The sequence below is a fragment of the Apis mellifera genome, linkage group LG2, assembly GCF_003254395.2.
Source record: "Apis mellifera strain DH4 linkage group LG2, Amel_HAv3.1, whole genome shotgun sequence".
Classification (NCBI taxonomy): Eukaryota; Metazoa; Arthropoda; class Insecta; order Hymenoptera; family Apidae; genus Apis; species Apis mellifera.
In genome coordinates, this window is record NC_037639.1 from 7643012 (window position 1) to 7660773 (window position 17762).

The following is a 17762-nucleotide window of genomic DNA, read 5'->3' on the forward strand; positions in this document are numbered from 1 at the left end:
ATGCGTTATGAGCGGCGGTAAATTTCATGCAGCAGGCCGTTTTCCCGAAACCCGCGTCCCACGCGTGCTGAATGATATATATATTCCTCGCCTCCCCCCGATAATTGATATAAATGTTAAGTTATAGCGTATGATAATAACAATGAGCGTAATAGAGTGGGTGTGTTTCAGTGGCGACAAATCAGCAAGCCGAAACGCGCACAATACATGTACAATAACGCGTACGGATAAATTCGGGGGTGGGGAGGTGTGTAAAGCGTCTGACGTTTATCGCGAAATTTACACAATGCGAATTTAAATATAGATAACCGATCTTGCGTGCCCTTCTTTTCCGCCATTTACATTTTCAATTTCGATGCAATCGTCCATCTGAAAAAAATAAAACTAATAATAATAATAATAATCGTGTCTAAAATATCGTGGATCATCCCTATGAAATTACGATCTCTGTACAACGAATAGAGAGGCGAATAGAATTGTTGAAAATCCATTCCAATCTATCATATGATGGTGTATCCACCATCATATCACGGTATGCCCGATATCGAATCAAAGAATCCTTCCCTGGGAAACTTTCTCGAAAAACTTCCCCGAACTTTCTTTCGAGTACATCAACGAAACTTGGGGCGCGTTTCCTGCGAGGGGAAAAAAAAAAAGGAAAGAAACACGCGAGCTGATATTTACCGCAATCCCTCCTTACTTACTTTCGAGTGAAGTTCTAATCGAGTCCTGGGACAAAGGACACGCGTTTCCTCGACGCCACGTAACTCGTTTATCGAGAAAGGTGTATCCTCCCCGTGGTTGACGTGTCGAACGAGAAAAGAGGAAGAAAGAATGAGAGGGAGAGAGAGAAAGGAGGGGTGCAAGCTGGATATCGGAAACTCTTGCTCTTCTACCAGCCAACGGTCTCAACAGGGGAAACCAGAAGTAATGGCATTAAGAAGCCCCTCAGGGATAGAGACTGCAGCCGCCTAACTGTTAGCCACCCCTCGCCCTACCCTCGTTCGAGTCACCATCACCATCACCCCCTCGACTCCGACCAGTCAGATCGCTCCACCGCAACGGCAATGATGACTTTGCTATCGTTCCCCGCGACACCCCTAACCAGATCCGACTTCCTGTCCGCTTGGAAGAGGCGCGTATCATCCGGTAAGACGATGTTATAAGGGTTGAGAATCAGATTCTTTCCGATCGAGTTGTACATGTCGAAAGAATCGGAGCGAGCATCGATGTCGAGGCCGGATAATCATGGTAGCATCTGGCTTCGAATGAGTGACGCCATTAAATTTAACGAACGAACTTGCTCGATGGCCCGTGAACGCTCTTTTCCCTCCCTTTCTCTTTTCTTCTCTTCTTTTCTTTTTTTTCTCTCTCTTTTTGAAAACGCGCGTAGGATAAGGGCACGAATACAGGGCCGAGTGTGTATGTTTTTAAATATACGGAGGGGATACGAAGGGACGCGTGAAACTCGTTCTGGAACTTCTATTGAATGAAGTTCCTTTCAGGGGTTTAGAAAATATACGAGTTTATATAGGAAGGTGGAGAATATGTGTCAGGCTACGAGTTTATTGAATTTTGCGATAAAGTGTACGTATGATTGTCCGAGTTACTTTTTAAAAATTGAACATTTTTTTTATAACGACAGGTATGAGATTAAAGTATCATTATTCTTGGAATAATTCGAATATATATGTATATTTATGAGATATAATCTTTAGAAATTGTGTGAATATAATTTATGCCTCGTTATGAAAATAATGGTTAATTTCTAACTGCGATATATTTCGTAATTGCTAATATAACTATAAATGTCTCGTGTAACTTAGTAGATATTACAGATATTTATTATCACATTATCACGTTTCACGTTTGTTCGTTAAATTAATTTGCATCGAATTTCTCCACCAATCTCATGATTTTAAACTTAAAATTATCAAAGACACGTAAACACGATTATCTATTGCTCTCGTTCTTCGACCTAATTAGATCACTCGGGGAAGTTCCAAGCGCTATCGAGATAACCGTAAGATTTTTTTTTTTACGCGGAACCCTGATACGCACGCAGCCATGCACCACGGCACAGTTTACGAGCAGCACTTTGTGCAAATTGATGGTAAAGTTAGCGTCTTAATATACATTGGTTAAACTGTTCGACGAAGTTTGGGAACAGACGAAGCTCGATCCTCGGTCGGTCAACTTTGAGAACCCATTCCAAAGTCCATAATTAATCTCATCTTATAAAATGATATGGAAATGATTAGAGCGGTGAATTAATACGAGTCAAAAAAATTTCTTCGAGATTTTGCGTTGAACGAGGGAAAAGAGAGAGAGTATCTATCGTATCGTTGAACGAAATCGTTCTATTCCCTTGTTTCCCAATTTTCTTTTTTTTTTTCCTTTCTTCCTTTTTACGAGATCGTAAAAAAAATAAAAATCTGATACGGTGAACTTCACATGGAATGTTTTTCGAGCTGCGATATTGAAAAAAGAATTCATTTTCTCGTGGCCATTTGTACGTTTGTAATTGCATTCGAAAATATGGTATAATGTATTCGTACATGAAATTCAGGAACAAAACGTTAATATGCAACTTTGACGATGCGATAGCATGCGTGTGACCTTTACTGTCGCGCATTAATTACGTTCCTTTTTTTTTTTTTTTATTTTGCGATATTTTGCCACCAGAATTATCTTGTATTCTTTTCAACGAATATTCGCGACTTAGAAAAAAATAATAAGATCTGGGAATCTCGTCTAAAGCGAATGAAATTAATCGATTGTGTTAACAAAAAAGCAAACGTGTCTCACAAAAATCCATTCGTTCGATCCCATACTCTTTCTCTTTCTATTATTCCCATTTTTCTCATTCGCGTTTTCAATGAAGGTGAACAGGGAGAGTCAGAAAGTTACGGGGCAATGAACGGTCGTTAATCGTGGAAAAATTTCCTCGAGATCGCGTGGAGAACGAGAACCGCGGAGGCAGAGGTTTACGAGGAGGGACGTTTTCGAATGACGACTGACAAACTTTCATTACTTTTCGTTCGGAAGTTAAGCCGAAAGCCAATCGGAAAACGATATCCGATAACGTAAATCTTCCGGTGCACGCCACCCGTGGTGGCGTGTCGCGCGCGCGCGCGTGTGTGTGTGTGTGTGTGCACGCGGCGAGCATCGAAAGACACGCGAATTCGTCCGGCTCTTTGAATATTCTGCGGCCGTGGGGAAGATGGGGCTGTTAGGTGGGGCGGTGCACGAAATCAAACGTTCCCCGGAACTCCTGGACATTACGTGATCCCGATATTGCGAGCACAATGCCGTAAAAATTCATAGAAAACTGGGAAGAGGGTTTGCGGAAACGTAAACACACCAGGTGTGTGTATGTATGTGTGTAGGGATTATAGAAATTTGTAGAGAGATTGGATTTAGGGGGAATTTTATGATGGCATTTGATGATAGAGTTTGAAGAAAAATCCTGTTGTTGGAAATTTATTTATTTTTTTTTTTCGCCAGTCGGTATTGTTGTAATAAATTCATATTAGCGCGAAAGTGGTTGAAATTTGATATACCGTGATATACCGGAATAATAATCGGGTTAGATTGGGCAATAAAAATTCAGTATACGATGTTACATTTGATGGTAATTTATTTGACGTGGATGGCACGTCAAATTACCATTTTCGTTATTATTCATCGTTCAATGTCAAAAGTCAAATGGGTAGGTAATAATAGGAATATGAAGATAAAATTCAATGAATTACGAATTTCAATTTTAATTTTTGATATTAATTATTGTTTTTAACATTAACATCATCATACAGATTAATTAATCATACGTACAAGATACTAGTCAATTTATAACGATGAATAAATTAATACCTAATTACAATTTCACGGAGGATCGAATAATATTGTTTGATTATTATATTCGGTATTAAATTAATACTGTGTAAATATTAAAACCGCAAAATCTAATAATTGATTCAACTTACAAGGGAATCATTATTGGATCCTTGCAACGATCCAATGTATGATAAATTTTACATTCGAAAACTATTCACAAACGTCGAATAGAAAGAAAAATTGATAAATTGTAATTAACGATAAATATCGTTTCTAACTATAATCGTAAGGAGCGACACGAATGAAATCAAAGTATTTAAAAAATTAATCGAAATACCGTGACGTTTTTTTTTCCTTTTTTTTTTTTTTTGAAATTTTAAATACCATTGAACATAACAACATCCTAGCACAGTTTAAAATTTCAAACGAACCCGAAAGCTTTTACCAGGTTTCCAATGACTTTTCAAATTTACCTGATACCATTAGTATACTGTACGTATATACGTGTGCAGCGTGCAATATATATATATTCGTGTCAATATTTATAAACGACTGTATGTACGACTCGAGTACGACTTTTCGTATCTGAAAGCAAATAAAAAAAAAAAAAAAAGAAGAAGAGAAAAGAAAGGGAAAAAACGAGGAAAGAGGAGGGAGAGTTTAAGAAGATATATAGAACGTTCGTGAACAACTACCTTAGCGAAATATCGGGTCATCGTTGGGTCTAGGATGGTAGCGAAATACGTAAGACGAGTCTGATGGCGCGTGTTGCTGATGGTTGTGCCCGTGCCTGGCACGTCGTGGGTCACGAACTCGCTATCTAGCCCTATAAAACGGCGAAGAGAAAGGGTGGAGAGAAAGGGTAAACGTTTCAGGAAAAGGGGAGAGAGAGAGAGAGAGAGAGTCGCGTTTCACAAATGGACATCGGATCGTTGCCGATAAATAAACTTCGTACTTCGTATTCTCGTGGCTTCGTTTTTATTTATGCCGGGGACGAGATGTTGGTCGAGAAACGCGCAAATTGCGCGAAAACTGAAAAAGTAAAAATAATACACGGTTTGAGTAGGGGGGGAAATAGGAAAGAGTTGATTTATCGTTGCAATTTTTTCTTCTTTTTTTTTTTAAATAGTAAGTCTTCGAATAGTTTGTAGAAATATATATATACAGGATGGATGCATCGTACGTCAAAATATCTTCTATTTTGTTCGATTTGGTGATTTATTGGTGGAATTCGATGCACTGTTTCTAATTTTCAGATTTTAGATTTATTTTTTCAATTTTTACGACAAAGGAAAGAAATATTCTCGCCTCGTAGAAAAAAGAAAAGAAAGAGGCGATAATGAGAAGTGATAAGGTGTCAAGGAGAAATGCGATTGGCTCAAACTTCTCACATATCAAATAAATATGAAAATATGAAATCGTTTCTGAAGGAATTCATCTTGCTACGATATTGAATCTTTGACAGTCCTCCCATCACGTTCCTTTCCCTCGCTTAAATCGAAACCGTTTTCTTAATAATGGATTCGAGAAAATCCACAATCTCGTTGATTCTTAACAATCGATCGAAATTTTCGAAATAAATTCCCCGAATTACGATATTTTTTTACAACGATAAAAGGACGTCGTTAACGTCTTTGAAAAATTAATAAACCGCGAATCTCTGAACCTCGCTGAGAATTACGCAAGAACTCTCGGAAACTTTCTCAGAAACTAAACCAGGACACACATTCTTTCACACTTACCTCGCTTGCTTTAGATAACCTTTACATACAGACGTGTGTATCTTGAATTCTCCCATCCCAAGCAACTTGTACACACTTTTTCACATTTTTTCCTTTCTTTCTTTCTTTTTCTTTTTTTTTTAATTTCAAGTTTTTATCCACTCGCGATAGCAATCATCTCGCTCGGGATATAATTCCGACGCGTATAATTATATTCGAGAGCGTTGCACGAAAAATAACCCGAACAGACTTCACCCAATTTTATCCAAGGAAACGCGGGATAATCGGAGATTTCGTTCGCTCTCGCATCTCGGTTGATTACGATTTTAAACCGCTTGTATAAACTTTCGGAATTACATTGGAATAATTAGTCGTGGCTTGATTACCCTGTGGAACGGTGCATGAAGCTCGTTTCAACGGGGGAAACCGAAACCGAGGGGATTCCACCAACTTGCTCCCCATCCCCTTCCCTGCTTTTTCGTTTTCTTCCTCTCCCACCCTAAAGTAATCCCCGCGAGAAGAAGAAGAAGAAGAAGAAAAGGAAAGGAAAAACGATCGATTCTCCCTCCAGCCAAGGGGACCTCTTATTCCAGGGAACAACGTTACGGGCTATCGATCCGGCATCGAACGACACTCGCCGACGTGTATTGATAGTCGTGCTGCTGGCGGCTGCTTGTTTGCTCGAAACATCGAATTTTCCGTGGAAAAGTTTACCGCGCCCTTCCAGCCGGCGAACGAAAGCCGAAGCCGGCTTACGTGCCGCTGAATAAACGGATCAACCCCCTCCTCGGCCACCCCTCGCATCTCTTTGCGAGAGCTACTTAAGTTCTTTGCTCACCGCTGCTGCCCTATCCTTGCTTGCCTCGCTGTTCCGCATCATTATTCGGAATCGAGATGCTCGCGAATAAGAGGGGGAGGGGAGGAGGGTGACATGGACACGGGGAAGGGAGGAGAGAGATCGTCGCTTCCTCGGCAATTGGCGAGCGTTGGCCCGGTTTGAAACGATCTCTATACGGAGGGATCCGAAAGAAAGAGAGGGATATCTGTTTGACGAAGGTCGAACGTGGAATTGAAATTTTAGTATCCCTCGTGGGTTATCGAGGGAGTATTTATACAGGGGTAGTTTGTTATCTTAAATATACGAAGTGTGGCAAGTCTCGAGCGATTTCGAAGGGATATTGTTATTCTTCTCAGGTACGGTGAAGGTGAAATATCTTTTCAGAGTCACAATTTATTTATAGATTATCAATTTTTTGCAGATATCTTCCCTCTTTCTGGTATCTTGCAACGCCTCTTTTATATACCTGTTGGAGGAAGAATTGTTTGTTTTATAATGAAAGATTAACGCGTTGTGATAATCTCGTTATTGTTATTGATTCAGTTTATTAACGTTCATCTATCTCATCTTTTCATATTATATCCCCTAAAAACAATTTCTCGAATAAAATATTCTGCTTAAAATTATCGTTCTATCAAGGATTCTAAATAAAGAATATCTATAAAAGAAAGTTCCACTCCACTTTCCAAAATTAAACGGTTCGAAATATTAATATAGATAGATGATAGATCACTTAGTAACGAAAAATCCCTCGATATATTATTCAAGAAGAAATTATATCGTTTGTCAATTAACTTGCACCGAGTTAGAAGAACCATATCGGCCTTTCCTTAAAAAAAAAAAAAAAAACTTGCCTTGGTTGGATAACCAGATCTGTCTGTGCTCTCGGATCTCTTATTTCCCGGTTGCCGGCGTAGAGAGAGAAAGAGAGAGAGGAATCGTGTTCCGATGAAAAAGCTCGGCGAAACAGCCGAGTTTACCTTTCAAGTCGCGGCCGATGAAGTCGGCGAAAGGAGGAATGGAGGACAAGAGCGGAACAGAAACAGAGCCAGCGGAACGAGAGAAGTAAAAGAGAGAGAGAGCAGAAACGAAACGAGTTCCGCACGCAGATGTGGAAACCCGAGCCAGGGTGCTCAAAAATGAATTTAAGCTGAACGATGCCTGCACGGAGCTTTCCCGGAAACTTTCGCGGAAAATTATGTGAGATGTGCGTACACTCTCTGCCTAACGTGGCCAGACGTGGCTCTCCGTCTACGTTCTCCACCCTCTTCTCTTCCATCTCTCCCATTTTTTTTTCTCCTTCTTCTTTCTCCTCCTCCTTTTTTTCGCCACGGTGAAAGAGAAAGAATCACGGGGAGCCGAGACTCGGTGGTTCTATTTAATTCTCGAATGCGCGCCGCAAACTAGACGAATTTTCTCGTACACGCGTCTCGATCCAGTGCTCCGTTATTTCAACCCCGCGCGAGATGTTCGGCGAACGTGTTTCGAGTGGAGGGGGGGGAGAGGTGGAGAATTAGAACGTATCGATGAAAGGATATTCGTGTACGGTGTGGGGACGTTGCATCTGCACGTTGCTCCGCGAGGGATCTGTTTACGGGGGAGAAATGCGCTTCTCCGTTGAAAGGTTAACGGGTGCCGGCGAAAGTTGTCCCCGTTGAGGCATTGTCGCGTTAACTTGTCAACTTGGAATTCGTCGATATGAAGTTTTCTCTAATTCCAATGCCGTTTTGGATTTCCAATTCTTAGAGGAAGAAGGGGAAATTTTATTTAATATTATGATTTATTAACAGGCTTGATTTATAAAATTTATAATTAATATCGGGTTAGAGGTTTTTCGGATAGACTCGTTTAATTTTAATTTAAAACGTATATCTACTTGTATTTTTGTTCTTTTTTCCAACGATAAAATGTTGATTACTTTACACACACGTATACACACATCTGGTACACGCGGGATTTTCTTAAAATTAAAATCGAACAAAGGTGGAAATAAATAAACGGTATACCTATATATATATATATATATATATAAATATATATCATTAAAAACCGCGTCACCGGTGCACATTGCTTTTTTATCCCTTTGTCGCGCGCTTTGCGATTATTATGTTTTTACCAACGCGATCGGAAAAATTCTAATTGGCGCGCCTCTCAAATTAACCTGGCAACCGGTTTTTCTCTATCGAGGCGATTTATTATTATTAATTCGAGCCGAGTTTCGGCATTGGCTTACCAACTCTTTCACCCGTCGATAATTATTATTTCTACATCTAAGAGGGAAAAAAGAAAAAAGAAAACAAAAAGAGAAAAATGAAAATGGCGGTGGAGGGGAAGAGAAATCGGTGTACACCGTTCAATTAGGTATACGCGATATTTTAGCCTGTTCGCCGCGTATTATTGAATCGAAAAATTTCGCCAAGCGACCCTATTATTATTATTATTATTATTATTATTATTATTATTATTATTATTATTATTATTATTATTATTGTTATTGTTATTGTTATTATTATTATTATTATTGGGTTTCAATCGATCGAAGGGCGGCGGGCCAATTATAATTTACACGAACGATCCATGGGAACGAAGTGGCAAAAGAAGGGATGAAAATGAAGGAGGAAAAAAAGAAAGAAAGAAGAGAGAAAGCATTCGCAATCGAGAAGGCTCACTGTTCTAGAACGTTAAGTCAAGTTTGATTAAATGCCACTCTCTTATAACCTTGGAACAAGGAGGAACAAGAAGAGAAGGGAGAAATGCGCTATTATTCGGTTGGTTCGATGGAAAATAATTCGGCGAGGAGGAATCTCTGTGATAATTGCGAGAAAAATTGGGAAATCCGTGTATTAAACGAGAGAGGCAATTTCGAAATATGGGTTGCCGAAATATGGGGGTGGTTTTCGTGAGAAGAGGAAACGGAAACACTTGGCCCGCCTTGTTTTAATTGCACCGGTATTAATTTAATGGTACCTCGATGAAAACTTTATTCAATTAACGCTAATGGGCTTCAAAGGCTGCGCGTAATTGAACGAGGTAACGTAAATAATCTGCCGGATCTTCGATAAAGGCTGACGAAAGATCGTAAGCGAATCTTGTGCTGTTAAAGAGAAATACGATTTTTTTAATGGATAGGAATCGAGGATAGAACCCAGTTAAGATGGAATCGAGAGAAGAAAGAATCGGAAAAGAAGAAATCGAATTAACACTTAGGGGAAAAAAGTGTGTACAAAAACGAATCCTGTCTCCGAATGGATGAAAACGTTGATGTTTGACTACAGCGAAAGTTTGTACTGTACACGGCATAACTTATCCTCGTTTCGTTTGAAGCCTTATCTTGTTACCATCTAACAACGTTTCGAATAATTGCGGGGAAAGAGGGGAGCGACAGAGTGAAATTCTCGTTTCATCAAATCGCATCAAAAATGTGTCGCTAACCGAATTCTCTTGATTGTGCGCGAGAGCCGTCGCGGATGATGTTCCGCGTGGAATTATTCGCTGTCGTGGCTGCGACTCATTGTAACATTCGTGGTCTCGGGTTGGTGCCGCTAAGGGACAATTTTGAAATAGAATCAACTTTGCCAAACCCCGGGTCTCGCCGCCTCCGGATACACCAAACTTTCTAAAGTGATTGCTCACGGTTCAATAATCCCCACGCTTTCTCCCCAGAATTATTTTCTCCCGTGATCTTCTCATTCACGCATGCGATTCTCCCGCTCGTTTCTGTAAAAGTTAATTCTTCCTAACTTTACTTTCCAGTTATTTCGAAGGAAAGTAGAAAATTATTCGCGCTCTTTTTTCCCTCGCGAACGTTATTATGAATTAAATTACCACGCGTTCCCTTCAATTTCGAATAAAATAGAAGAGAAATAGAAATCTCTTGGAATCGTGTTTTCTTCGTGATATATATTTTTCGAATGAATGTCTGGACAAATTTCCAGAGTAATCGCGAACAAAGGATTGAATACAATTAATACTAAATTTTCGTATGCAGGAAAGCGCGAACGTGAAATGGTCGAGGGAAAAAAAGAAAAGGGAAACTCCTCGAAATTCTTGGTCGCTGATTCGCTTTTACCCTCGATCGTCGATAAAGAAAAAAAAAAAAGAAAGGGTCGGCTAAGATCGAGAATGAAAAGAGAAAGTGAACAGGAACAGGAAGTGAGCAAGCGGGAGAGGAAGAAGGGCGAGGGACGGAGAAAAGCATAGCATTCTTTGGAAATCCTAGAGCTGCTTGTGTATAGCGGCCGCTTCTGTTACCGGAGGGGTAAACCGGGGTATCGTTTCGTTTAAATCCACGTCGTTTTACGAGCCGCTGGTGGTACAAGAAGAGAGAAGAAAAGAAGAGGAGGGAAAGAAGAAAAAAAAAAGAGCGAACGAAAGGAGAGAGAGAGAGAGAAAAAAAAAGCGGGAAACCTTTCACGAGACAAGGGAGGGCGAGCTCGAGCGTTTCTACGGTGGTGTTTATTTTAGAATACTTCGTTCGTCTCCGTAAATGCAATTACGGTCTTCCTGCGGGAATCGATTAGGTTATCCTGTCGACGCATCGGCTTCTTGAACCGCGAGGATTTAAATGGAAACGTTTCTCGACGGATGGGATCCGCGTCCACGTAAAATAATCCGCATTGTGATCCGCTGAAATGTCGATATAAACTGAAATATTTTTTAATCCTTTGAAACAATCCTTTAAATCTTGTGAAAAGATTTAATGTTGTGTACAACGGGTAGAACGGATGTCTGATCGTATATTATCTTATTCCACTGGCGCGAACGATTATTCCGACGACTCATACAAATCGTATTTTCAGTAAAATTTCTATAAAATTCCAAATGATTGGGCGAGATCGGCTTCTGTCCACGGACAGAGATTTCGTGGACCCGTGGGCATTAAATAACGGAATATCCAGGAACGGAAACCACGCGAATCGATTAACACGTTGATTCAAAACGTTGTACAAACATCGTAAAATCCCTCGCCCTCCGATTTTCGCCCATATCTCCTCGATATCTCTTATTTTTCGAAACCGTACAATAATTCTTCGCGACACGGTTGGCTGGGCGCCCGATAATTGGAGGTCACCGATCACCACCACCACCACTACAACGACGCCCCATGCCCCCAAGAAGTTTGTTGCAAATGCCAGGCAGGGTAAAATGCAAAAAGTCGGCGCAAAGGGTACACTCTTGACCCAGTTCTTGGCCCGCCCCTTTCAAATTAGTTCGCCAAACAAGGGTGAGACAGAGGCAGAAGGAGGGGAAGGGAAATGATACGAGGTGTGTGCGCGTCTTCGAAGGGCGGAAAGGGCGAGAGCACTCGTAAGACAGCAATCTACTACACGGTCCACCGAGAGCTGTAACCACTAGAATCGAACTTGTAATAAGGTACACCTCGCCCACTCGCCAGAAGTCGATTGCTCCTAGGGGACAACAACCCTGCCTCGCGTATCCTTCTTCCCTCCGTGCCCCTCCCCCTCCCCCATAACCTTTTCGGTATTGTACGTTTGTGCATCAACCGCGTGGGAAGGTGAAAACCAGAGAGAAATTGCGACGTCGCTTTAAATCCTATTAGGAGGACGTTATTTCTTCGCGTTATTAATTTGTTCATTGCCCGCGAAATAAACGAATGTTGGGGATGATTATTATAATAAAGTTATTTCACGGGAATATTTATAGAGAAATTGGGGAATGGGGATAGTTTAAAGTTTCCTGTTGTGTTTTTTGATTGATGTAGAGTGTGCAACTATTCTGTTACTATTGGTAAAAGATTTCATAGCTTTTTTTTATATGTAATCATTATTTCACAGTTGGGTATATGATCATTTCGTGGAAAGAATTTATCGAATAATTATTTTCAGAATTCGTGCATGCGGAATATCTCGGTTTCTCGATTAACTTTCGATACTAAAAATATATTTTCAATCGTGTGTTTTATATTCACATAAAAAAATATGCTTGTGCTTGTAATTAAAATGAAAATTAACATGTTTGATATTTCCAAGAATTGTTCCTCGATAATTAATTATCTAAATATTATTTTTTACATTATTTTTATTAAACCGTGATATTTCGTAAATTGTTATCTTATACTCGGTGAAAAAATTCCGTTGAATTCGACGAAATGTTTCGTGTAATTGTCGCTTAAACGAGAATGCAATAACTTGAGCGCGAAGACACGAGAAGAAAATCGCGAGGAACAGAGAGAGAGAGAGAGAGAAAGGGAAAGATTAATATCGATTCAACGAGTCGAAGCCGGGGGCTGATTCCGTCGAACAACTTGAGGACATCAAAGTATATCGGGAAGGGTTTTGCCATTCTTGCCCCAAGGATATTACGTGGGCCGGCAAGAGGCAAAAGAGCAGAAAAGTTGAAATAATTTCGTGTCGGGGAAATGTGGTACAATTTTCTTTGTTTAACGGAACACCGACTAACCAGATATTGGAATGATCAAAGGGATCAACCTCGAGGCCGAAGGATCTTTTAAGAATTTATATTGTTTCATTTCGAGTGTTTATTTTTAATTACACCTGTGCAAAGAATTGTCTCCTTGCAATCCGCCAAATTTTTGATTCTTTTAATATATGTATATATATAAAATAGAAACTACACGATTTTACTTTTATCGAGGAAAGAGAGAAACGTAGAAAGTATTATTATATAAATTTGGAATAATGCGGTTTAGAGATCTTTAATTCTTAATTAGTTCACAAAAAAAAAAAAGAAAAAGGAAAAGTTATACGATTAAGTATAAAGAATTATAACATAGAAAATGGGCAAGAAATTATTCCTGGTTCTCTCACTTTTCTTTCAATTAATAATTCTGTTTCGAATTAAAAATTTGATTTTTACGATTTTACCCGCGAATCGTTTAAATTACATTTCAAATATTTATTAATCCATGTGAAAGTTTAACCTTTTGTTTTCCACTTGCACCACGGAATATCTTGGCTTCCATCGAATTGAATTGTATATATCGTTTTTCCTCCACCTCGAGAGATCGAATCATCCCCCTTTCGTGTTCGCCACCCTCGCTTCGCGTCCCACGCCTATCGATTATTCAGACGTCTATTTTTACGTGAAACCCACCCACGAGTCATTCCCTTTAAACTTTCTTTCATGGATACATTATCAAATAGGATCTCTCTAGTGTTGGCGTTACGGATTCTTACACGGCGCATAACTTCGCCTTGATCTCATTTAATCGACATTATTCCACTAAAGAAGGGAAATCTTTCGATAGGTAGGAAAATCCAGGATCGTCAAACGAAGGAATGTCGAGACTTTGATTTAACTGGCAAAAACACACCGTGTGTTAGTAATAATAAAGGTGTACGTTAGGAGACAGAGAGAGAGAGAGAGGAAAAACAACAAGAAAAATAATGGAAAGACGTACACTTTGTGAAAAACAGCGGGAGAAGGCAAAGACTTGACGATGGCGAAGGGGTCCCTGGTGTCAGTCTTCCCTCACGCTGCGATACCTCCTCTGTTTTTATTAAAAGCTTCACTCTCTTTCTTTCTCTTTCATTCAACCCTTCTTTTAGAAGTATAATATTACTCTTTCTTTTGAAAGTAAAAAAACGAAAGGACGAATGTTGTCTAAGAGACTCAATTCCTTGGTATGACTTTCAAAGCAACAGAACGTGAATTATTTCGATGAATAATCATCATCTCCGAGATATGTGAGGACACGTTTCAAAGAATCGATTCGTTGGCGTTAATTCCTTTCTTCTCCTTTTTTTTTTCTTTCTTTCTTTCTTTCTTCTCGCTTTCGGGGAGAAAAAAAGGAAGAAAGAAGGTCCCACGATAAAACGATCACGCTTTGACTCATTCTTCATTGAAGACACTACTTCGTCTGTAAACCTTACACGTGACTGCTCTCTCGTTAGCTGTAGTCCCGACGAACAAGCTGTTGGTCGGTGCTTTTTTTTCGCTTTCAACCCCCGTGTCGCGTCCGTGAAACAGTTAACGATATTCAAACAAACCTTCTGCGTCGAGAGCGGCAGGGTCTCAAATACAGCAGAGGATGGCGCGGATAAATGTCTCGGTATCAATCTCCTTCCTTCGTAAATATCACAATTTTCAAACGTGTTCGTGCTTTGTGAAAGAAAAATTTCCAAATTTTCTAACGCACATTCGATTCTAATTACAATTAAATTGATCGAAAATCCCGGATGATAAATAATACGATCGGATGACGATATACAACTTTATACAATTTCCACAACTTATTCACCCTCTCTCAATCGTATTGAAAAACATTTTAATAATCCAAATATCCGGAATCAAAATTTCCGGATATAATTTGTATTATTTCTTTGTCCCATTTACCGTATATTATATAAAAAGGCTTTCATTTCAATTACCAGCAAATACTCGAAACACCCGCTAATAACGATAGCCAAAATTTTCGCTCAAATTCCTGTCGAATTCCCTCCGTTCCGACCGATTAATTTCAATCTACCCCCTCCCTCCCCCAAACAAGGAGAACACACGCTTACTTTTACTTCCATTGACCAACATTTCCCGTATCCTAAATCAACGCGACTGTTACTTTCACCGCGTATAAACCGGTGAACGGAATTACGCGCGGCCGTCGACGGATGAAAACCGTCGTCCCTTCGCCAACTTCATCGAATGCATAATCGCATAATCTAATATTTACGTCCCTCGTTACGAGACGGTTTTTCCTTTCCCCCTCGTTACTATCATGCGTTCCTATCCCGCTTTCGATTTTGATCTTTTCCTCCTCCTTCTCCTCCTTCCTTCTCTCGCTGGAATAATTCCAGCAGCGTGTCGTTCTCACGTGTTGGTGGAGCAAGGCCGCTACTTCTGTCGTTTCGTGCTTGCGGTCCTTTCGCAGGAAGTGGGAAAGGAACAAAGCGGGGACGGGCTCGAAAGGGCGGCAACAAGGGGGGTGAAAGGGGGGTAATCCCTATTGTTTCTCCTGTCCCATAAATCCTAGTAGCCTTCCCCCCTACCACGCTTCTCCGCTTCCTCCCTCTTTCCCCCTCTCTCGCACTTGGTTCACCGACAACACACCCCCGTCGTACACCCCCTCCCTCCACCTAACTCCTGCTATTCTCAATCCCCTTGCTACGCCTTTCTCGGTGGCGCGCTTCGTAAATCTCGGTCCAGCTGTGCTTTACGGCACACATGTACTTCCGGCAAGAATACAAGCGATCCTATCTCTGATTCGACGGGGTTTTAACCCTAACCACCCACCCACCCACCCCCGAGAGGTTCGCTCGAGAGAGGGTTAGGTTAACGTTCGATCCTGAAACTATTGGATCGTTTCTTTCTTCCTTTCTTTTTCTTTTTCTTCTTTCCTTTCTTTATTGTCATTATCAGTTGGAAGAAAAAAATTTATCGAATCGATTTTGTCGAGGAAGGGAGACAGCTTTAATTTTTCTTGCGAAATTTGTCGTCGCCTCCTGCATGCTGTTCTCGGTTGTTTCTCGCCATGTTCTCGTCTTGTTTATGATCCGTAACGCCTTTTGCCACCGCCGCGCCGCCACTTTAGACTCCCGACACGTAGAGGAGGGATTGTTTTTTCAGTAGAGGCAAGGGTCGCTACTAATTTATGACGTTAAGTTCTGACGTTAAGTCTTGTTGCTCCTACTTTTTTCTTTTCTTCTTCCCCGATCGTACGAATTTCTCCCCGGGAAATTTTATCCTCCGACTATCTCCTTGTCACGTTTTTACTACTACTGATTAATAAAACACGCGTTATATTATTTAAACTTGGAAAAACTAAATTGAATTCCATTGGAATTTTATAATTTTATATCTCAATCGATGATTCGTACGCATAAATTACTTGCAAAAATATTCGGTCGATTTTTAACCATTACGATGAAATAATAACAAATTTCGAAATCGCGTTCGTATCATCCCCAAAAAAACGACCGATTATTTTTGCGTACCGCAAAAAAAATTAATAATTCTCAATTCGACGCATTTCAAAATCGATTGACGTGTTCGTTTCAATTCGAATTACAGATCGAGGACGCCATGCTGATGTTCGACAAACAGACCAACAGGCACAGAGGTGAGTGGAAAAAAAATTTTCTTCTCCCCGGAACGAATAGATCGATCCGGCCAGCAATAATCCGATACCGGGCGGGCCGTTAATTGCTGTTTAATCACCGGCGATCGTTAAAACGTCAGAGTTTCACGTCATACGATTGCTGACGTCGCTTGTCCGCGGGCGAAATTTCGTTACGCGGTGTGTGCCGTGCCGCGCAAGTTTCCCGCGGCGGGCAAATACGGTTGAAAATATGGCCGAGACTGTTCTCTATTTAGCGAGTCAATAATAGCCGGTGTTTCACTCGCGCGTTTCATCCACGAGAACGGGTAATTAACGAGGCTGGCTCGAAACTATAATTAGTAATTACGGTAATACGCGCGACGCCAATACGCGCCCAACTTCGATCCAGTCGAAGATAAATAACATTAATTTGACGCGGCGATCAATCGGCTCGTTAATCACGGCGGCGGCGGCGGCGGCGGTGATTGCGCGCGATTCACGCGAGACGCGCGTCCAATCCTTTCTTGCCGAATTCTTCCGGAGCCGAAGAAACGAGTCGAAGAAGGGAGGGACCGTCAGCTGGGAAATTTCCCCCGTGTTTTTCATCCGGATACGGAGGAAGATACGTAGGAGGGATATCGTATCGGAATTTCCGTGGAAACGATGGAAAATTCTTGGTACCGGCACGGAAGACATTGGCCGGTCGGCTGAAATTTTTCTCGTTTCCAAGAGGAAGGGTGATTTATTAAATAGTTGCCGCGAAATTAGATCGTTTCTTGCCGAAAACGGGGAATTTCTCGGGAGGAGGATAGGATCTTATATTTTTGCGATTGAATTTTTGTTCTGATAAAGGGGCATTCGTTCTTTCCCTTTTTTCTTTTTTTTTTTTTTTTTGTGAATTCTTAGTAACGCGATTGGACATAGGAATTTTGTACGTTTTGTCTGAGGAGCGTGTAGTTATTGTAGTTTTTAAAATTCTTTTTATTGGATAATAAGTAAGAAAAAAGTATATCTATGATCGTGGGATATCGTACAATATTTCAACAGAACTTGAAGTCTTTTTCCTTCCAAGATTTTTAAGAATGAATAGATCATTGCGAACTCGATGTTTTATAAAAACAGGACGCCGGTATTATCGATTCTCAGTTAGAATTTCAGGAGAATTCTGAGGGTGTAGTGGCCTCTTTTTGAATTTTACCGAATCTTATCACGCGTAGCGTGGGATCGATGACGGGTGTCCGGTTACGCGGACCTTTTATTCAGGTGCGATTAACATAAAGAATAAAAGAGGGAGATGCGTGCCAGGAATCGAAATGGGTAGCATTTACATCCGGCCCTCGTATCGTCGTGT

General features: G+C 40.6%; 1 protein-coding gene across 25 annotated transcripts in view; it reads left to right on the forward strand.

Annotated features, from left to right (window-relative positions):
* The window catches only part of LOC551123 (RNA-binding protein Musashi homolog Rbp6), a 739303-nt gene that overhangs the window by 587853 nt on the left and 133688 nt on the right, over nt 1-17762 (forward strand). For all 25 annotated transcript variants that reach the window (XM_026439281.1, XM_026439282.1, XM_026439266.1 and 22 more), the window contains one exon: nt 16384-16432. In XM_026439281.1, coding sequence (XP_026295066.1) covers nt 16384-16432 — 49 coding nt within the window. The remainder of the gene's footprint in view (nt 1-16383; nt 16433-17762) is intronic.